Source organism: Corvus moneduloides, chromosome 8, assembly GCF_009650955.1.
Source record: "Corvus moneduloides isolate bCorMon1 chromosome 8, bCorMon1.pri, whole genome shotgun sequence".
NCBI lineage: Eukaryota > Metazoa > Chordata > Aves > Passeriformes > Corvidae > Corvus > Corvus moneduloides.
The window spans coordinates 8,205,064-8,227,162 of NC_045483.1; the positions used below are offsets into that span (position 1 = coordinate 8,205,064).

At 40.8% G+C, this 22,099-nt stretch overlaps 2 protein-coding genes across 9 annotated transcripts in view; both read right to left on the reverse strand.

The window, feature by feature from the left end:
• The window catches only part of VWA2 (von Willebrand factor A domain containing 2), a 59,391-nt gene extending 57,601 nt beyond the window's left edge, over positions 1-1,790 (reverse strand). Inside the window, 1 exon segment of the mRNA XM_032115681.1 lies at positions 171-1,790. Coding sequence (XP_031971572.1) covers positions 171-251 — 81 coding nt within the window. The 5' untranslated portion in view covers positions 252-1,790.
• Positions 1,791-3,537: 1,747 nt separating this feature from the next.
• On the reverse strand, positions 3,538-21,003 carry TDRD1 (tudor domain containing 1). 8 transcript variants are annotated; one of them, XM_032115675.1, is made up of 22 exons: positions 20,792-21,003; positions 19,718-19,836; positions 18,508-18,572; positions 18,164-18,311; positions 17,663-17,768; positions 17,301-17,340; positions 15,647-15,695; positions 14,070-14,150; positions 13,560-13,736; positions 12,301-12,408; positions 11,625-11,795; positions 11,126-11,374; positions 9,858-9,980; positions 8,828-8,938; positions 8,481-8,651; positions 7,318-7,563; positions 6,680-6,796; positions 6,351-6,461; positions 5,928-6,095; positions 5,379-5,600; positions 5,160-5,206; positions 3,538-4,550 (listed from the first exon to the last, which is right to left on the reverse strand). In XM_032115675.1, exons 1-22 carry the CDS (start codon positions 20,986-20,988, stop codon positions 4,536-4,538), a joined length of 2,841 nt encoding a protein of 946 aa, XP_031971566.1. In that variant the 5' UTR covers positions 20,989-21,003; the 3' UTR covers positions 3,538-4,535. The 8 variants fall into 8 exon arrangements, with proteins under 8 accessions (XP_031971566.1, XP_031971564.1, XP_031971565.1 ...); XM_032115673.1 differs by having other exon boundaries at positions 3,538-5,206; positions 14,070-14,147; XM_032115674.1 differs by having other exon boundaries at positions 3,538-5,206; positions 13,560-13,730.
• Between the last annotated feature and the right edge of the window lie 1,096 nt (positions 21,004-22,099).

Sequence of the window (22,099 nt, forward strand, 5' to 3'; positions counted from 1 at the left end):
AATTTGGTGTCTTAGGTCAAACAGCAGCATAAGAAAATAGACAAGCAAACAATATAATTATATTGAGGTTATTAAAGCATACAGGTAACTTTGTTACACACTCTACTGAGAACTCATTCAAGGCTATGGGTTCTGGAGCAATTACTATAATTGGTTTTGTCACCCCTCACCTGAGCTGGGCAAATCTGGGTGGCGAATCTCCAGCTGGGTGTCTGGCCTAATCTGCACTGCTTTGCACCAGCCAGAAACATCCACACCTGAGGTAGATCAACTACTGATCTACCTACAGCAGGAGCAGGTGTGAATTGTTCCCAAAGAATGGAGTGGGAGAGCTGTCAGCTTCAGTGATTCCCGACACCGGACGCTGAAGAGAGAGAGGAAAAATCCTTTTTTTAACATCTCTGGCATTCAATGTAGCTCTCACAATCTGATACGTGCTGAGATCATCTCATACCTACCCCCTATTATAAAACTAACCCAAATGCTCACCTTATCTTCCTGCTGCATCTCTGTGAGAGCCAAAGGACAAGCCATAGCCTGGGAATGATCTTCATGGTGTCAGTCCCACAAACATGTACAAGCTGTTACCTGCACGCATTTTCAGGACAGTGGGCTGTGGGCCCTTCCGAAAAGGGGGACTTCCTGAAGGACCTACTTTTAGAAAGTCGGGATCTTCCACATGGATTTTTTTTTTTTTTTAATAACTCTGATAGGGTCAAGAGAGATCGACTTTCTAAGCCATTCCATCTACTTATTCCTCTCAGAGTCTTCCTGGAAGACCAAGACATCTTTAAGAGCACGCACTGAGAATGACACGGTTGATAGCCCAGCACACATAAGATGAGGAGTGCGTCAACACACACACTGCCTATCCAGTGCAGCCCTTGCTGAATAAAGTGGGAAAATCTGATTGCATGGAGGATTTGTCTCACAGTGATGCCTCATCTTCACTATGCAAAATAAAAAAGTTACTCTCATTTCCTGCATGAAGTGCAAGTGTCCAGACACATCACAGGTATCATCCCAGGCCCTTCAGTCCTTCCTTGATTATCAAGACTTGATCAAGTTGTTCTTGTGTCTTTTGCTGAAAGATTTTTATTAAGTACATGAGACAGAACCTGTTGGAAAGCCTGCCCTGGCAGGTTCAGCACTTTCCCCTAGCTGCACCCCAAAATTGCTAGAAACAAACTAATTAAAGCACTAGAGCACGGGCAGAGTCTGATTTCCTGGGTGGTGGGGTTTTTTGTTATTTTACTAACGTGGCATGGCACTATTTATTTATTGGAGTGAACAGATTCACACCGTGTTCCGGCTGAGCTGGGGCAATTCCTGCTCTGAGCTCGGGGGTCCCTGCAGGGGGACCAGAGGCACAGCGGCCGGGGCTCCTGCAGACCCGGGCTGGGACCTCGGCTGCGGAACCGGCCTTTGGGTGCCTCCTGCCCCCGGCCGCACAGGGGCTCTGAGCCGGCTGCCGCATCTCCGCTGCCCCGCGCCCCCCGCAGAAGGGACAGCAAGGTGTCCCCGCCGGCACCGCCCGGGACCAGCCCCAGCCCTCCCCGGGAAGGCTCTGCCGGGCTCCATCGCCTCCCCGTCCTGCTCCACGCCGGCTGGGGAGGCAGCGGCCCGGGGCAGCCGGAGGAGGAGCCGGGCGGGGGCTGCCCTTGAAGCCCGCTGCACAGCCGGCTCCGCTGAGCAAGCGTACCCCCAGCACTTCTGAGCCACACACGGCCCCTACCCTCCCAGCCGGAGGTTTAAGATGTTCTCGACTAAAAAAGGGGGGGGAAAAAAGCGCTCCGAGTCGCACTTTACCTTTTCTCGGCAGACTCTGCACGGCCCTTGTGCACCTGCGGGGGTTATGAGCAGCCTTTTCCCACCTGGATTTACACCGTGTTCAGCTGGGACAGCCTCTCCTCCACATCCACCACAGCCTGAACCTACAGCTACGACCTGGGGGTGGGGAAACAACACCAGGAACACCCACATTGCTGTAGGTTACCCTTAGGAGGAACATTGGTGTCCGCTCCTCCAACAGACTCCGTAAAGCCGAGAATGTCAGCAGCCCTGGAGCACAGCCAGCAGCCCCGGCAGCAGCACAGAGCTGAAGGACAGCCCCAGTCACACTGCCTCACAGCAGCACCGAAGTAGCTTCATGCAGGATCCAATTTTTTTCGAGAATGTTTTTCCTAATGCTTGCTTTTCCACAGAAAACTACGCTTGACCTGTGAGCAGAAGTACCATATTCACACCTACTACACCTGGAGGAATGATGTAAGGGGCCCGTTTCAAAAATTATGTTTTGTTATTACGCTATTATGTTATTGTTATTATTATTCTGTGCCAGTACTGGTAGCTGCACAAAACTCAGCTCCTTTAGTCAAAGAAGAGCTTGCACACCTCTTCCCACACAAAACCTAAACACCGATCAGTAATTTTCAAATTGCACAGATAAAACATGCCCTTGTGTCTACCTCAGAGTATGTGGAGTTAGGAACACACCAAGTGCTAAATAATAAGTAATTTCAGTCAAACCCTATAAGCAATGTAGATTCTAGGTTCTGCAACAGTGATTCATAAATGAAAATTATCTTGTAAGGATAAAAAAAGCCCTGTTGTTTTGCAGTGCTAGGTAATTTTTATTAATTTCATACTACTTCCCTTTCAAAAGTGCTATGTTTTTCTAGACTTCCAGTTCACTGTTGTTATTCTTGCCTAGAAGGGAACAAAGAAATTTTATTTCCAAGAGCACAGATGTTATTGTCTAAGTTATTGTTTCATATAATATTCTTTGTTCAGAAATAGCCATACAGGCATTTACATAAATAAAATCCATACATGACAGTTCATCACTTCAAGACAAGATTTCAATTAGAGATTAAAACTAGCAAAAAAAAAAAAACTATGCAAGAGGAACCCAAGACTACATGAGTAACTCCATTGGGTTTCCACACTTCTTGCTTGATTTGTTCCTACACCAATGCTCCTGAAAAGAAGGGGTGAGAACTAGGTATCTGAACCACATGAAGTCTCATATGTCTCCCATTACTGCCAGGTGTTTTTATTCCACACCATACAGACAACTCCACGGGAAACACCAACCACTACTTTCCAGTTTTTATTTTACCCAAGGAGGAAAAGTGAACCGTTGCTTGTTCTTTCTCCTGCTTATGAAATGCAGACAAAGCAGCTGCTTTTGGCTACTGCAAACCATCTTCTGAAATGCAGTGAGTAGCTACTAGCAGAGGGAGGATGTGAACAAGTGAACAAAAGGTGTGGGAGGACTAAAACATCAGTGAGGTGCTTTGCATGTGGGCAAATGCTTGTGCAAGTCACTCTCGTCCCAGGGAGCCAAAGGACACCTGACACAGCCACAATCTTGGTTCAGAACCAGGGGCATGAACAGAACTCTAAAAACCCAAGTGCAAGCATCCATCTAAGTATTAGTAACTGCAAGAAGATGATGCAACAAAAACTAAGAGGCAGGGAAAAAAAACCTGAGGCAATTTGAGTGTAATAAAACATTAAGTCAAACGAAAGTACTTTGCAACAATTTTAATCTCAAGATTCTTCCCATCTGCAAAAGCCCAAACTTGAAGTATATATAAGTGGACAAAAAGGCTGACCCTGCAGTTTCAATCAGCAAATGTCTACTGTGTTCCACAAATAATAATCTGACATTCCTGAATTAGTGAGAAATGATAACTAGGTATTCAACTGAAGAAATACTGAAAATCTGATAATAATTTGATTCAGTATTTTTGTCATATCCCAGAATGTCAATTTTCTATTATGATGTGAAAAACTTGATGGGGTAGAAATCCTGATGACGTAGCTACACACAAAACAGCTTCAATACAGTTAGCTTCAAAATAATATTCACAGATGCATATTATACGGCATAAGTGCAAAAAATGAGCTGCACATTAAAGTGTTTACTGATTTTAGAGAGAATTACCTGTAGGCAGTCCAAGCCAACATTCAACCTTTAATGAAACTGAAATCATGTTTATGAAGAACAAATCTCGGTCTAACTTCAGACCAGAAATTAGGCTGAAAGGCTAGTAATCAAAAGAGATACAGTTTTCCAAGTCATATTAATGGTACCAAGTTAAGTGAGCCTTACAATAATTTCAAATGCAAGTCTGCAGAACAGACTCACAATGTAATGGCTATTCCATAAACTTGTGTGCATTCAACAGGAAAATAAAAGCAAAAACTTTAGCAGCACATGGTGGCATAAACCAAGAACAGAACAGAAAATTTAGCTTGCAGCTTTACAACCCACTAAGTTACATATTTGTGTCACACTAACAATCCAAGCATACAGATACATGCAGGTACTTAAACAGCAGAATTTCCACGAAGTGACCCTCATTTTTTAAGCTGAAGCTCTTATCTTCTAAAAAAGGAAGGGGAGCAACTTGGTGGACATGCAAATGAAATGGGGCATGTCAGAGACTTAGTGTTTTAACAGTTTTTTCATTTCAGTGAATCCATCTGGATTCCCAAACTTGTTTAGAAGGAAGAGTAGGACTTGTTTATGCTTTTTCAAGCTGTGAATAAGCAGAAAGAATCAGAAATAGATAATTTTACTTTTTTTAAATTGCTGATTTCCGATCAGGGTAGATCCTAACATGACAAACTCAGCTAAGTACCATATTAATTCAATAAATATATAGTTCCTTTGTGCTGTAAAATCTTCTGGAGGGGGAAAAAGCTAGCAGAATTGTAGCTGACTTCCCCTTGTCCATGTATGTGTCCCTCCCCTCCTTTTTCTTTTTCCTGAAGCAGCTTCCTCAAACCTAATTGATTAAATACTCAAATTAGGACTGAAATCAGGATCTTAAATTAGACAACAGAGAAAAGTACCACTCCTGAGACTTCACACTCCAAAAAAATGAAGTAAGAGCCGTCTGTGGGGCAAAGTACAGACTAATGAAGTCTGTGTGCTTTATACACTATCCTCCCTCAGCTTCAGGGTGCCCTAATTATTACCATATATTAAAAAAAAAAAAACGGAGAAAAAGTGTCAGGATGTATTTCACACAACTTCCATGTTTCAGTTAGTTGTTATCCCCCTACTCCCAATTTGCTTCCTACACATAGTTTCTTTTGAATTCTGGAAACATAAGAAAGAAAGTATTGCTTGGACTGAATCTTACTTGCACTTTTAATTCCATGCAGCAGCAGTTGGTCTCGCCTCCATTACCTACAAAAACCAAAGTGAATGAGCAAAATACACAGGTACACAACTTCCCAAATTTAAGAGGTGACATGTGGCATTGTCCAGGATTTTTAGAAGGAAAAGTCATTTAGCCACCCCATGTGCTTACAAGTTCTTCAGAATAAGCAAACTGAAGTAATTAAGCCAAAGTATGTACCTTGATGTTCACTATGCAAGTTTTCAGCACTGCAGGGTTTGACCAAACCCTCCTTTAGAAGTTTGTCAGCTATATTCAAAGAACCATTGTCAGAATGTTTCTCCACTGTTACTAAATTAACATTTCCATTAATCCCTTTCACTGTAATTGTGACACATTGCTTCAATAATAGTTTTTTCAACTTGCCAAGCACTAATGGAGACCACTCAGCTTTCTCTATTCCTGCAAAAAAAAAAGGAAAATCAAGTTTGTTATATAAATAATTACTTTAAGATATAACTTGAATCGTACATACGTGTTTTGGAAAACATGATGCTAAATTTTCCTAATATAAATAGCTTAAATTCTAGAGATAATGAACTAAAACCATGTTTTCTAAACCAGCTTTTGCCATGTTTACCAATGTATTATTTCAGAAGATCATCATGTTGTTTACCAGTTTACCAGTATTTAGGAATGAACATTACCACCAGAACAGGTACAAATTTATAATGTTCAAGAAAACCAGTCAGGGTTTTTTTTGGTTATTTTGGGGAGGTTTTTTTTTACCTGCAAGTGAACATGTAATTGTCTGAAAAGGCAGCTTTAAATAGGAATCAGTGATTGGCAGCACCTTTGAAAGGGGTAAAGTTTCTGTGTTTCCATAGTCTCCATACAGTACTTTCACTGCCGACTGAGAAGCTTCCAGAACAACAGCTCTGTACCAATTGCCATTACCTGTAAAGATTGGGACAAGAACGGTCATGTGTGAAGAATCCCTCATAAACACAGTTCATCCTGAGAACAAGAAACTGTAGAGTTTTCCAGGAATTTTTAGAGACTGTGGTGGATATATAAAAGGCCAACTGACAAGAAGCACAATTAAGAGATCCATAAGCACTTTCAAGTTGGTGTTTTTCCTTTGTCTAAAGCAAAAACAAAAGCTGTGTTTTACAAAGGCCAAGGAAATGGAAGGACAAATGATTGTCTCACCTGAAAATTGAGCACAACAGGCTTCGCCCAGTTTTGGCTGGAAGGGCTGTTTGTTACAAGATCTACAATAGTCTTCCAGTGAAGTCAGCTCCTTAAAGAGCTTCTTTTGACCTACAGAAAATACCCACATTCACTAACTAATCACATTCAGGTATAATGGAGGGCATACTTAAGTTTTAAACCCCTCCTGCTCCCACCTTTGACAGTATTTTCCTACTGTCCAAGATACATTTCTACGCGGTTCAGTTCACTATACACATTCATTTTATTAACTAGCTTGCAACAGTGACTTCTTACTGGTATTAAGAACAATGAACACTTTTTCTTACCTCTATTTTGGACTGGTACAGCATAGAACAAGTCTGGGCTTACAACTTCTGTTACCCAGACAGACACGGTTTCATCTACAGACAATTCAATTGACTTCCAGTGCCCAAGTGAGGTTGCTAATAGAAATTGTAAGAAAATGCAGTGTTATCACTGTCCCCCAAGCATATATACATATATTTTAAGGAATTGTTATTTTATTTTATATTTATAATAACTTCTTGAATTTCAGACACAACTACATGTCTTCCCTTTAGGAAGACAAATATGAACCAAGATAATTGATGCTTACTTTGCTGTTCATAATCTGTTTGCATACAAAAGCAGCTAAAGTAAAAAAAAAAACCTCAGAAAAAATAAGATCTTGAAAAGCAAACATGAGAAAAGTTTCAGTCATAGAAAACTTCTCTAATTCTCACAGAGACAAACAGCATTCATTTAAGACGAACACAGCTACTTTTATCTTTCTCTTTTTGTCTGCAATGCCACCTGCAGGGCAGCTGGTGCTCAACTGCAACAACTGAGAATGTAACCAAAACTGTGCATGGATATTAATTACAATTAAACAAGAAAATAACAGTTTAAGGCTGGAATACTGAAAACTCTAGTTAAATCTAAAAGTTAACATTCCTTTAATTACCTTTTTGGTCAACAGTGTTTTTTGGAAAGTTATTTTTATCCTGCAGAACTTCCTTTACAGCCAATTTTTCTGAAGTTAGTATCTCATTGATCATTTTTGGACAATCTGTGGAATTGTCAGTAAGCTCTACACCTGCCCCATCTTCAGAAAGGGAAGTTACTGTAGCTTGAAGCTCTAATCCTGAAGTGTACCTATGAAATCTGGTTGTAGCTTCTGGATTCCATTTGCTATTTCCAGGCTTTATACCTAGGAAGTAAAGTAATTGTTAAAATATCTCCATTCATTAATGCTGACCTTCCTCAACATTATAATTTCCTTAAAAAAATACTTTAAAAACATTTTTTTAAAGCACACCCTGAAATATCAAGGCTACTTTTACTACCCTAGGGAAATACATTGTCCTTCATCCTGTTAACTGGTCTTCCTCCTTTTTTCTAAATGACCACATTTCCTCAGACTCCCAAGTTTTTCCTTCTATATTTTACATTTCAACCAAGTAAATCCTTTGCCTTAGCACAAACATTACTATTAAGACCGTCATTGGATCAGTATAACAATGCCTTTTTATCAAAGGAGCAGAAAAAAACCTCAGTGTTTTAAGGGTGGGTAGGTGGGGGAACTGCAAAAGACTTTAATGAAGTGTGGCTTTGAGCTTTTTCCTGTTTCCACATTTTTCATTTTCAAACCAAGTACACTACATCAGAAAGAAAGAAAAATTCTGCAGAATTTTGAATGGTGTGGAAAAGGACTTTGCAGAACACTGAGAAACAGCAGTACAGTGCCAAACTCTTCAGGAGTCAAATGAAAGAGAACTGAAAGGCCAACTTTCTTCATTAAAACACATTAGCTCCTTTGCCTGCAAAAATTTTGAGAAATAAAGTTGCGCAAAAGCACATTTACTCCTAGCAAGGCAACAACCAAAAGCCAGTAAGAACTACAGATGAAGCAGAACTAAACAAGTTCCCTTTGACCAGTAAAGCAGGAAGCAAAGTCCATGCAGATCACTCAGAGAACTGGCAGGAGCTGAAAAGAGAAACAAACAAACCAACCCAAAAGAACAAGAGTTCTGCACACTATTCCCTCTCATCACCACCTTCCCCCAAAGCAGCAAGTCTCTAAATGCAAGAGCTCTTGTAAGAGAAAGAATTCAGAAGATGATTCACCTGAGAGCCAGCATTTAATTGCTTGAAATGGAAGTTCTAGGAATGAGGACGAGATCTGTCGGATATTATCCAGTGGTACTTCCTCAGTATTTCCATAGTCCACAAAGCTCACTTGAACAGTTCCATTTGAAGTGACATTTTGCACCACAGCACGGTACCAGTTACCATCCTCTAATTTGAAAAAAGTTTTAAAAAAATTAATATTACTTCACACATTTGGTAAGTCTACCAGCTTTCATTTTGTAATAAATAAATATAATTCTTTGCTGTTCTCTGCCAATGCAAACTATCAGCTAATTTTTCATGTTCACCCTATAAAAACAAAACTATTTTAGTCTGTTACTTGCCAGAGTAAAAAGCACAGCAAGGGTCTCCATTCTTAGGTTCAAAAACATCTGGTGGAGTTTTCTGACAGTATTCAGACAATGATTTGTTAAGTGAGTTTAGAGCAAGTAACTCTGAAAATTAGAAAGAAAAAAAAAAAAAGATGAGATCAACAAAATAAGCTGACTTGAACTTTATCAATACTTTTCACTGTGCAGTTTACTTGTACACCTTCAAATGTATTCCTTGACTACAGAAGTCAAGGAACAAACATCCCTCGCTTTTTAAGAACTGCCCCATATTTTTCGTTTGAATGCCTTTGGCTCCCACTTCATTCACTGAATTTTGTCACATTCTTTTTCTAGCATTTAAAAAGCCAGTGGGTATCAGAAGTCTTTATACAGACTTCTGGTAGAGAAACAAGATTACTTTTTAACTAATCCAATAGGAAGTCACATCTCAATGGCTGCATTTTTCTCATTTTCATGTTACAATAATTGTACCTTTTTAAATTTTTATAAATTCCAAGAGAGTTCTAGAAGAGAGCTCCAGTAATTGTTGTCTTGGCACAGGGAACATGACACTTATTTGCTTTTATTAACAGAATCACTGAATCATGGAAGGCTGGAAGAGACCTTCAAGATCATCTAGTCCAACCATCAACTCAGCACCACCATCACAACCCCTAAACCATATCCCCAAGTGCCACATGTAGATGTTTCTTGAACACTTCCAGAGACAATGACTCTACCACCTTCCTGGGCAACTTATTCCAATGCCTGGCCACTCATCCAGAGAAAAAAATTGTAAGATATCTTTTGGCTAGGTTATGGTAACTCTTCTACTTTCCTCTACTGCTTATCTTCAACATTTTCAGATTTCAATACCATGATCCAATTTCTTTGTCACTCCACTTGTATTCTTAGATAAAAACCTCAGAGAGAAGCCTTTGTGCTATAAGCTTACTTGACATAGTAATTCATTATAACTATAATAAATGACAAATCAGAAGGCAAAGAAATGATCAGAAAGAATAAAGCTGAATAAACTTACCATGGCTGTTTGAAATCTGACAGTAGAATTCCCCAGGATTGTACACTGTACACACTATGACCCTAAGCATTTGGTTAAGAGCTAACTTAACCCACTGGCACATTCTTTTGTTCGCTGTGTCCTCTAGAGAGAACAGAGAAAAGCAGAGAATGAAAAGAAATTAAGTAACTTTTACAGGAAAAAAACCCATCCTGAATGCTCATTCACGTTCTCAAATTTCTTGTTGTAAATTGTCCAACAGACTAACTACTAGTGAGAGCCTCCTTGCAGAGTAAAACCAAGTAAGAGAGATATGCTAGTTGTATAATGTATTTCTTCACTACCAAAGAGAATAAGCCACAGGTAACAGGGAAGAGTAATCACACACAGAGGTAATGACTAGGTGGCAACAGCCTGAGCAAGAGGGATACTGGGGAACCTTTGTCCCTGGAAACAGGGCAGGGAGCATAGAAAAGGGAAACATCTGTCACCAAAACTACTGGAAACAATCTAAGGAGGAAGAACAAAAAAGATTACTAGAAAAACTGGTTGCAGAAATTTGCACTATATATTATGCTCAAGTACCTGACAGAAGCTTGTAGAATAGATCACGGGAACACAGACACATGTTGTAGAATAGGTCATGGGAACACTAAATCATGGCGCACTGGAGAACACACTGTTTCAAACCTGCATTCAGCAGCTCCCGCTCAGTGAGGAAAATTTAAAAAAAGGGGAGAGGTAACCAAGAAACCAACGAAGTACAAGGTCTCTATGTGACCTTGAACAAGCTGCAAACTGCTTTGAGAAAGTTTTGCTCAGTTTTTCTTCCCCCTCTCAGGCTCAGTTTAAAGGCATAGAAAGGCACAAGAATTAACTTCTGGGCAGCGATACAGGATACACATCACAAAGTCACCCCAAGACAAGGACAATGAAGATGAAAACAGGAAATACTATTTGCACTAATGGACAAGGGCATAAGAACAGGCAGGTGATAACTACTAGTCATATCCTACTTCAACTGGAAACTGTAAGAACTTCTAACCAGAGTAAGTACCAACTTCCAAAAGCAGGCAATTACAGCTTTGTTAAGTGTGCACACCTGGACACAAACACATACAGACACACAATTTCTTTACTAAGTTGCCATGGCTAAACTTCAGACTTGTGAAGGCTAGACTTGATGAGCCAGACCAAAAAGGTCTTACCAGTTAAGAGCTTGCATTCTCTGTACCCACTCTAGCAGGAGGTTAAATAATGCCAGTGCAGCAAGATGTGTTCATACTCACCATTGGCTTGCTCAACATCACTCACTCTGGCTGCTGGTAACGCCATCCGCAGTTCCTCAGCTGCACAGCCTTCCTTGACAAGAAGGCTCGATATATTCACTACTGGAGTAACTGATGCATCTGTAAGCTCCACCACAGATCTAGAACTCTCTTTATCCACTATTTTTACTGACAACACTTTGTCTTTCACCAGCTTTTTCATGTAAGAAATACCTTCTGAGGTCCATGTTCCTAACGGTGGCTTTACACCTAGAAAGTCACACAGGATGGAAAGGTTCTGAGGTCAGTCCCAGTCTCACCAATGTGTGCAAAGGTACAATAACTGCGAGTACATTATGAAATATTTGTCATATTTTGTAAATATGCCATGACAGTTAAGAATTCTGGAAATAATGCCTACCATTACCTCCATCCTTCCCCATATTTCAGTGTGATGGTTATTTAATACCACTTGTTTTCCCCCTATCTAGTTTGAAACTGCTTATCATTTACTTCATACCTGCCAGGCTACATCTTATGGCTTGAGCTGGCAAGTCCATTAAGCTTGGAATAATAGGACGAAGTCTGGCCAGTGGAAGAGAGTCAGAATTACCATAATCCATATAGTCCACCAAAACAGTGTCTTCAGAAGCATAAGCTCTAACAGCAGCACGATACCAAAGGTTGTCTCCTAGAAAGGAAGATACAGATGTAACATCTGAGAACAGAATGGGGTTTTTTGGACAGACCAATATAAAAATGTATCCATCTCCATACAGTTCAGGACTACCAGGTGTTGGCTAAATAGCATTTTGAGAAGCAGTCTATCAGAGAAGCATCATTACATATAACCCCATTTCTTCTCTGCTTTTTTTGGGGCCTAAAATTTCAAAGATATACTTATTTCCAACCCTGGAGAAACAGTACTTAGCAACATAAAAACCTCAAATTTCTCCATGATCTCTTAAAAAGCTATTCTAAATAATCTGAATCCAGTGTTAAGAGTTTGCTCAATAAAGGGACATTTTAAAATTGGTATTTTATAGATATAATTTTTTAAATCATGATCAAGCATTATCCACAGCTAAAAACCAGAGGCGAACTCCATATGAAACATTTCTAAACCTAAGTACAACGTGTATCTTTCTGGTAATATATTTAAGTGACATAGCTTAGTACTTTCACTCCATATTTACCTGTGAACTGGGCACAGCACGCATTGCCAGCAGCAGGACGGAAAGATGGACTACTGGGAAATTGTTCACAGTATTCATTAAGAGACACTTCAAGCTCAGCAAGTTGACCTGATGTTAAAATACATAGGTTTTGGAACACAGCCTGTCTTGCAGTTATCACAAAATAATTAAGCTCAAAGCCTGGAAGATATCTTGTAGTCAAATGGAGATTATTTCAAATGTTTAACACTGATCAGACTAGGGCTCTTCAATCAGTAGCATCAAAGAGAGTCCTCGTGTGTGTCTGAGGAATCACAGCACTGAACAGACAGGGACACCACTGATGGACTTTTTCAGCGAAGGGACAAAACTGAAGCCAGTGGAAATTGAAACCAAGCTAGTGGAGGCATGCCAAGAAGAAACCAAGGAAGACAGACAGCCCTTCCAACAGTAGGCAGATGATGAGGTAGGTCACTCCTTCCCAAAGGACACACTTTGCTATTGATTACCCAGAATTAAAAGGCTGCACATGGACACAGAAGAAAAGCCTACTGTAGGAGATACACCAGATCACATCCAGCTGCCAAAAGTCTTTTAGCTGAAGAAAACCTGCTGGCTGAGACAGCACTGGGAGGATGAGATATCTCACAACTTACTCTGCTCTTTATTCTCCCCCAGACACGTGTTTATGGGCACTGTGGAAGATACATGTGAAGTCCCTGCAGCCTCATGCTCTGACCCACTAGAGAGTCATGTTTTCCTCTATCAGAAAACACGAAACACAGGGTTTGGGCACTGACTTTCTCATACTCACAGATTTTCCCCATGCTATGAAACAAGAAGTTCCGTCCATGCACAGTCCTTAAGAAAACGCTTGTTAAACAGTTACGGGGAATAACAAGGTATACAGAAACAAACAAAGTCATTACAAACTCAAATGCATTTCTGGAACACCCGAGTGAACGTATTTAACATTAAGTATTTGGATACAAATTGACTTCTGACTGCTAAAATCCAAGCTGTATCTTTTTTCTACTTTGCACTACTCAAACAAATTATCACCTTTCAGAGTAGTAAGTGATACTAACAGCTAACACTTCCAGAAATTATCCTCTGTACCAGCATGGCGCTCAACTGACTGAGGCATGGACTACAGCTACATGGAATGACCATTTCAGGTCAACCTCCAAGACCAGCAGTACCTTCCTCCAGCTACTCCCTACCAAAGAGAAAAATGCCATACTAGGCATCCTACATCCCATTTCCAACCCATTACTTACAGGCACTTTGCATCCGCTGACAAAAAAAGGTCTCTGGATTTTGAATGTGGGAAACCACACCAGAAAATTCATCTCCGATACTTAAAGAGACAAACTTGGCAATTGAATTAGCACAGTGAGGAGAGTCTTCATCCTCAGGTAATTTTTTTTCACTTCTCTTTGAAGGGTTTTCTGATACTGCACAGAAAAAGAAAAAAGGTTGCCAATCAAAAGCTAGCTGACTTTGAAAATATAAACATACTGAAACAGTTTATTCTTTTTGTTGATGCTTTGGACTTTGAAGACTCCTGTCATACTATGAAATTAATGCTCACATAATAATTACTAAACAAATATTTTATACTATTAGAAAGTAATATGAGCTGGTATGAGCTAATGTCAGTAGCAACCTGAAGGAATCTCCATTAGCCAACCATTTAAAGTATGAGGTGATGCTAGTGAGCAGCTAGAATATCATGCAGCACAGCAGGACCTAAAATTCCACAAGTTTAGTTTGATTTGCTTGCTTACCTCTTGGAGAGTCTCCTCTGGCATCACTTCCTGGAGTTAAATGCGACTTCATTTCTAAGGGAACCTTATTTAGGCAGTCTTCTAAAACAGACATGCAAGAATAAGTGATTTACTATACAAAATAGCCATCAGTTAGTTCCACTTCAGAACCATCCTCTGAGCCAGACCTATATCCCTATCACAAGGTGAACACGTTCTATTTATTTGCTCAGCACTTAATATGTTTAGAATGCAAAACAAAAGTAATTTCAGACTAGCTCAACTTCTTGAGTCTTCTGAGCACATTCACAGCTCCAAGACTGTTTGACTTCATAAAATGAGCAAAGCAGTAACAATCAACATTTACTTGCAGTCACTAAAGACTGCTAGCTGAAAAACTCATTACAGGTTTTCAGACACAAGGATTTGTAACTCACCTCATTATAAACAACACTGAGTGTGTAATGATTTAGTTAAGCTGTCTTTGTAAATCTTGGTTTCTTAGCTATTACATATTCCATTTCTGATGCATGAAGCAGTATTCCAAACTTTCAATACCATTATTTGCAAATGAAAACCTCAATACAGGTGTTTCAGTTGCTTGTAAAGTCTGGAATGAATGTGTGGAACATTTCAAGAATGCAGTGATATTTATGTGATCTTCTCTCCAAAGGGTTGGGAGGTTATATATCACTTCGCCACTAGTGTGCTGTGAAGCAACCAAATGTGAAATAAGCACAACCCTGAATCAGCTGAATTTACATGGGACCAAGGTGAATCATTCTCTGACAGACTGCACAGTACAACATGGAGATAAGCTTCCTGCACCTGAAGAAATTTAGCAAGCTAAGACAATCAACCTCCACATCCTTCGAAGTTTCTGTGGGCTGCAGATCAATGAAATGAATATGCTCTTGGCACCACACTGCTCCTGCTCTGCAGCCAGAGGAAAATCTAAACAATAGAATCTTCCACATGATAAAAGGTACACCTTGCATGCATTGATCTGCTTTGACAATCAAAGCCACCCAGCTCAACTGAAAATCTTAAGTCTGACTCCTCAAGGGTCTGGTGCTTTGTCTTGTCTCTCACCGAGGCTTCGTAAGCTGGAAATACAAACATGCTTATAGTGTTCTCCAGCTGGATACAGAAATATCCAATGATTGTTCTTTCTTTGAGATGCTTAGTGAGCATGTATGAAATAAAATCCTACATGGAACTAGAAATTGATACTGCAATTTTTAAAGAGTTAAAATGCAGGAGAAAGAAACAAAATGGTACCAAGTTTTCATGCATCTATTAAAAGAGAAAAATAAACAACATAATCCAGAACACACTGAAGTTAATACAATTCTATTGGAAAAGTGATGTCACTAAAATTTAAGGTTATTAAGCTTAACAAGGTATTTCAGGCACTGACATTTTATGGAAAGGTGAAATAAAATTGAAAAACAAAAGTCAAGGGAGAGACTGGGAGAGTGACAAGAGGGAGGAGCGCAAAAGAAAAAACAGTTGCCTTTTACAGGTGTTGGGGAGGGATGTGAACATAAAAGCCTTAATTGTGTTGGGATTTTTTACCCACACAACCAAGCACTTACCAGAATCTGGAAGAACAACATCTACAGCAAAACTCAACCTCACTTCCTCCTGTAATATATCAACACCAGTTACTGAACAGTGCTTTCCCATCAGCTGGGAAAAAAAGCTAGCAACGCGTTTATTCTATCCTTTTCCTTTTGGACCATAATTGGCAAAGAAACATTTAATGGACTGGAAATAATTATAATTAGAACAAGAGGGGATAGCAGATTATTTCCCCCCCATCTAAGTGACTAAATAATTAAGGCCTTCAGAAATATTGTCTTGCATATTAGAGTTAAAGCTGTTGTTGGGGATTGAAGTGCTATCAATTCAACTAACTTCTGCTCTCTCTTCTACCGAATTGGGAAATTAAGTTAAACAGCAAGAATCCCCAGAAGCTGAATTACCCTTATTTGTAACAGGTACAAGTTATGTTTAAACTGGAGTTGTTCAGCTGTAGCTCCTTGTAATAACAAACTTCAAGAAACAATGCAGAGATATACTGAACATCAATGAAAAACAAGTGCTGAAGACTCACGCATTCACCTCCTCCCATCTGTTTTATGGGACAACTGAGCTGAAATTCCCACTTATGATGCTCTCATAAATAAGAAGAATTTAATTCCATCTGCTTCCTCGTAACCTTACCACCCCAGAGTAGATTATAGCTACTGCTTTAACTGCTGGCATCCATTTTTAAGAAGTCTAATAATTTAATGTAACCCACATAATTAACATTCAACATGCAATCTAAGCTCTCTTACTCCTGCAGAACTTATGTAAGCTTCAAAAAGTGAACAAGGGAAAAGAAAAACAACGTTCTGTTCTTTGAAAATAAAGTGACTGCAAATTTTTTATTCATATTGTACAACCATTTGGTATAAAGGGCCCTCACCATCAGTTTCATTAGAACACAGTCACAAGTACACACATAGCAGGAACTAACAGGATGAACTAAAAGAAGTCTCATGACATGAATAAATCCTTTCGAAACAGATGAATAAACTACTTCAAAGAAGTACATGACAAAGGAGTTCTACAGCGCAAAGATGAGGCTAGTTGGAGGTATGCACATTTATTCATCTTCATAAATGTGATCCCAAGAAGCCACAAGGACAGAAAAATCAACTCCTGCAGAAGAGTTCATAAGAAGACTGGAAGAAATGTTTGGCTTAAAGTAAGATCAAGAGAGGCTTCAAAACATTACAAAGGAGAACTGTCATCTTTAGTTCCTTCTACAGCAAAGGAACAACAGCTTATCTGCATCTGTTACTGTGTAATACTACATTAAATGTATTTCTCTAATAAATTTCCAAGCCTCTAAGAATCAGCTCACGGCTTTTTCCCAGAAACAAGACACCAAAAGTTTTCTGAATTGGACACACTACATTTGTTTCCTTCCCAAAGTATCTCTCTAGCAACATCATACACGTCTTTGTTTTTAACTTTTTCACAAATGTTTTTTTCAAACAAAAGCAGAGTTGTCTGATAGTGCTTCTAAGAGCTCCAGAACTAACATTTTTCTGAATACTTCTCCAGTAACTTTTCATTTGAAGCACTGATCGTTCTAAAAGGAGCAACTTGTCCCTTTCCTGTACAGGTTAAATTAAGCACGCTGCCACTCACTCACACCAGATCCATTCAAGACATAGTGAAAATCGTATTCCATACCTTAAGATAAACTCCTGTCTTGGTTTTGCTATTACTTAAACTGTAATCAAAGAAAAACATGTCAAATTTGAAGAACAAAAGACTGACAAGTAGCATTAATAATACAATCTACTTGCAAATAGAGATGAAAGGCTGTGTTCATTGTACATAATTTTTGCCAACACTTACTCCTTATCCAAGAATATGCAGAATTACAAATATGGTAATATGTAATAACGACAGACATAAGATAATGCAGTACTAGCCTAAGAAAAAGCAACACATTTTACTGTAAGAGTGCCTTCCCATGGTCATATATGTTGTAGTGGGAGGGATATTGTCTTTCTATGAAGATTATCTGGCAGAACTTTCAACAAACTTACTTCTGTTTAATGGGATCACAAACTACTCGATGTGCTGGCCAATCTTTTTTCTGACAATCTGCAGAGCAATAGTACGTTTGCAGACACTGTGAACATCTGAGCTTTCCTAAAAAAACCCAAAAAAGACAAAAAAAAGAAGTCTGAGCAAAACACATATTGGAAGGGACAACACCTGTTTAAATAATTGCTTTACAAAACACCTCTCCTGCAATTCTAAGCACATACAAATAGCTATTTGTATTCACATACAGCTATCAGACATTGCTGCCCCAATGATCCAAATTCCTTCTACAGTTAAGGAAAAAAAACCCACCACTTTTGATAAAGAGATGCTCTCTTCTGCTTGTCAGTTCTGTTACTCCAACTATGTTCTGAATAGTCTATCCTTGTGTTGGAGAATTAAAAATATACATCAATTTTAAGGCATTTCTGAGCAAACCTGACCTGGTTTCACTGATAAATGTACTGTATGTCACAGACTACAGGACAACAGGCACTTACCAAACAGACCACAATGATGGCAAGTGCCCCCTTTAGGGGGTGGTACTAACAGACTCAAGAAACTCTTATCATAGCAAATAGAAAAAGCACTCTTAGAGGAATATGGCAATTTCTTTGGCTTCCCATTAATCCAATTAGAATGTGACACCTGTGGAAGAAAAACCTGAAGTCATTCTTACTGTAAAAAAGCTGCCCATTAGGGTAGAAATATTTTAATATACAAAAATATGACAACAAAGAGAGACAAAACTTCAAAGTTCTAGAAAGAGAAATACATGCTGATAATTTCTGCTATCTAGAAATGCTCAGAATACTTGGGGCAACTATAAAGTGAAATAACTCACAGTATTTCCTTTATCAGCTGCAGCTATGCAGTTCTCTCTACCAGTTTTGTCTTCCATAGAACTTCCTAGAAGCAGAAGTATTTGCAAAGGGATCTGATTAACAACACTAACACGTGCCTATGTCATGGAATATTTGCAGGAAGAAACAAGGTTCTTGGCTACTCCTACTATTCTGCCAGCCCCTTTGAGTGAATGCAGATGCCTGGACCACGACACACTCTGGAAGTCACTTGTTTTCACTCTGATACCATATTTATTCAATAATGCAATCAGTGGTATTACTAAAATAACAGTTTCACCTTCTGCGCTTATCACTCAGTACTGAGAAACAAACACTCTGAAACAAGAGATTCTGACTTTCCACTGAGTGCCTTATAAACCCTGTGGTCTTCCCTGCGAATTTTATCTTTACCAAACAACTCTTACAAGACATTCAGCTTAGCCTGCATATCAATATACTAAGAACTGCTTTTTCAAGTTTCCTACTAGGAAACTAATCCACCTTCAAAGAATTTGTTTCTGTTCTAGGCTACACATGCCAGTCAGAGCTTGCTCCAGTCTGGCAGGCCTATCCAAGGTCTCCACAGAGACAACATAAAGCTTACATGGCCTTTTCCTCGCACCTGGAAGCAAGTTAATCTTGTAAACTTTGCCTGAACTAAAACTCTTGACTAACATGAAATCAAATTGCATGAACTCTCCAGGCCCAAGATGTTTGTATACAAAGCTAATTCAGATCTTCCAAAATGAAGCCTTTCCCTCTCCCCAGCTTGGAGTAAGAGATCATGGATCAGACAGTACAGAGGCACTTAAGAGGCAAGAAATATTGCTGAAGGAACTGAAACTCCCACATATTGGTCCAAACTCCCTAATACTTCAATTATCCTGGTGGGGTTTTTTAGTTTCTAAGGCATTTCAGCTGGCACAAGTTTGGATAATTAGGAGTTGTATTTATAAGCCATACTCATACTGATGACGTGTATCAATAATCAAGCATATACACAATCACAGAAGAATAAAGTCAAGATACCTCTGTCAATCTTTGGACAAAGTCTCTCTTACTGCACCTGTACTGCTGTTAAAACTTCCTCTACTGTTTCTGCACTTGTCAAAAATACCCTGTATTGTTTGCTTACAAAATACTGGTTTTTATTAGATATTTCAGAAACTCAGCCTCAAAACTAGAAGCTTTTCAACAGTAAGTTGGTACCTGTGACCCTGTTGCTTAAATCTCCATCTGTAACTTCATTATGTTGAAGATTAAGTGGTTCTGCCATCATGTAAAGGCTCACATTAGAGTATGACCAAAGGTGGCTGTGGGCCAGGTAACTGCAAAAGCATGGATTTAAAGATTAATTCAGGCAGGCACACAAAGTATTTTTGGGTCATGTTCCGAACATATATTTAAACATTCATTTTGGAAGGCTAATTCTCTACCATCTATTTCTTTTGTTTGCAGAGCAAAATACTTTCTGCATTAAAGAGCTCAACAATGAGCATTACAGACTGAATGATAAAAATTCCTTTAGGAGAGAGGAACACACTGACAAGCAGGAGTGGCCATCACCACCTAGATGAGAAGCTCGCTGTCTCTTTGTGGAGAAAACCTCACTGTACTTTCAGTAAAAAAGTTTGTAGTAATAAAAACCACAGGCTACACTCCTGGGTTCCTCATGGCCGGGAACCTGAGGAGAACCACTGCCCTGGGCTCTGCTGAAATGCATTTTCAGCACCAAATCTTCCAAATGATAACACACAATATAATTGTTTTAAATGAAAAATATTGGAGAAAACAAAATAAAATGAACCTGCGAATAAAGCAGAGTAGTCTTCGAAGTGACACTGCAAACCAACTCAACCAGAAACGTGCTTTCAACAACTGCAATTTAACAGGTGCTATTTAAATTAAGTCATTTTAATTAACTCAGAACAAAATTAGACACCCCCGTCCCACGGCCTCCAGCCAAGCACGCAGCCCCCCGGCCACCTCCGGCCCTCTCTCCCCTCAGCAAAGCGCGCACCCCCGGGCCGCTGCCGGCTCCTTCCCCGGGGGAAAGCGAAGCGCCCACCCCCTGCCCCTCTCTCCCCTCGGAGCAGCGCTCGCCCCGGGCCGCCCCCTGCCCCTCTCTCCCCTCGGAGCAGCGCTCGCCCCGGGCCGCCCCCTGCCCCTCTCTCCCCTCGGAGCAGCGCTCGCCCCGGGCCGCCCCCTGCCCCTCTCTCCCCTCGGAGCAGCGCTCGCCCCGGGCCGCCCCCTGCCCCTCTCTCCCCTCGGAGCAGCGCTCACCCCGGGCCGCCTCCCCGCCGTCGGCGCTGCCCACGCGGGAGGCCGCGCCCGCCGCTCACTCGAGGACCGTCGGCGGCAAGAGAAAAAGCAGCGGCCCCCAGAGGCCAGGGACGTTTCCAGCCCGTCCCGGCGGGTCCGAGCCGCTCATTCCGCCCCGCCCAGGCGGGATCCCGCTCCTTAGGGGCGGAGCGGGGCATGTGCTACCCGGCCGCTCGCAGCCGGCAGTGCCGCCATCGCGGCAATCGCGGCCAGGGAGGCGCGGCCGGAGGAGACTTCCACTACTCCGGGTTCTCCAAGCCCCATCCAACCTGGCCTTGAACATTTCCAGGGATGGGGCATCCACAACTTCTCTAGACAACCTGTGCCAGGGCCTCATCACTCTCACAGTAAAGGATTTCTTCCCAATATCTAATCTAAACCCACCCTCTCTCCGTTTGAAGCCATTCCCCCACATCCTATCAGTACCTGCCTTTGTAAAACGTCCCTCTTCAGCTCTCTTGTACCTTTAGGTACTGGAAGGTGCTCCCAGGTCTCCCGAGAGACTTCTCAAGGCTGAACAGCACCAATTCCCTGAGCCAGACCTCATAGCAGAGGTGCTTCAGGCTTCTGAGCATCTTTGTGGATGTAACCAGTAACCCCAATTTATTTAACACAAATTCAGAAAATGGCTTTGAGATCTAGGCAAAAAAATGAAATTCGATACATAAAATTAATGCATTTGTGTGGTGATGCAAGGTTTTTTATTGTATTTTTATATGTTCTCTGTACCCCAATGGCTCATCCCTACCTTTCCCACTCCTATTCCCAGTTGGTTTGTCCCAGACCCAAGCCGCTCCCCCGGTGCTCCCTACATGGTTGTTCTCCTCCCCTTGTTCTAGCTCTTTCCCTATCAATCACCCAAACCCCTCCTGTTGTTCCCGAAGGTTCAGTGTCAATCACCTGAAACCTCCCAGTTTACCCTTATATGGTCCCCGTCAATCCCCCGAGACCCTACCCCTCTAGATACCTCCCCCTTTGGAAATCCCCTAAACCTCGACGCCCCATTGGGGCATGTGATCCCTTTCCCTCCACTACTTGAGGCTATTGGCCTAAGTAAATGTCTATCCTTGTCCCTATCCCTTCCCTAAGGATTTCTATTGGTCCCCTGTTAAGCCATCCCCATTGTACCACCTCCCTTTATAGATGTTCCCCGGCGTTGTTCTGGGTTTGTCCCCTCTGAATTCTCTTCAACGAAGTTGGGTTACCTCCTGTGGTAAGCCTCCTTGCTACTTTTTATCCTCTCCCTCGTCCTGACAGCTACTGTGTCTG

Excerpts from the sequence above, each read along its gene's own strand:
- TDRD1 (XM_032115673.1), bottom strand. The coding sequence starts at position 20,988 with ATGCCCCGCTCCGCCCCTAAGGAGCGGGATCCCGCCTGGGCGGGGCGG. Across the intron at positions 14,148-15,646 it reads TGTTGTTCTTCCAGATTCTG|ACTGCCTAAATAAGGTTCCC; the intron begins GTAAGTGCTTGG and ends CTGTTTTAGAAG. Across the intron at positions 5,601-5,927 it reads AATTACATGTTCACTTGCAG|GAATAGAGAAAGCTGAGTGG; the intron begins GTAAAAAAAAAC and ends TTTTTTTTGCAG.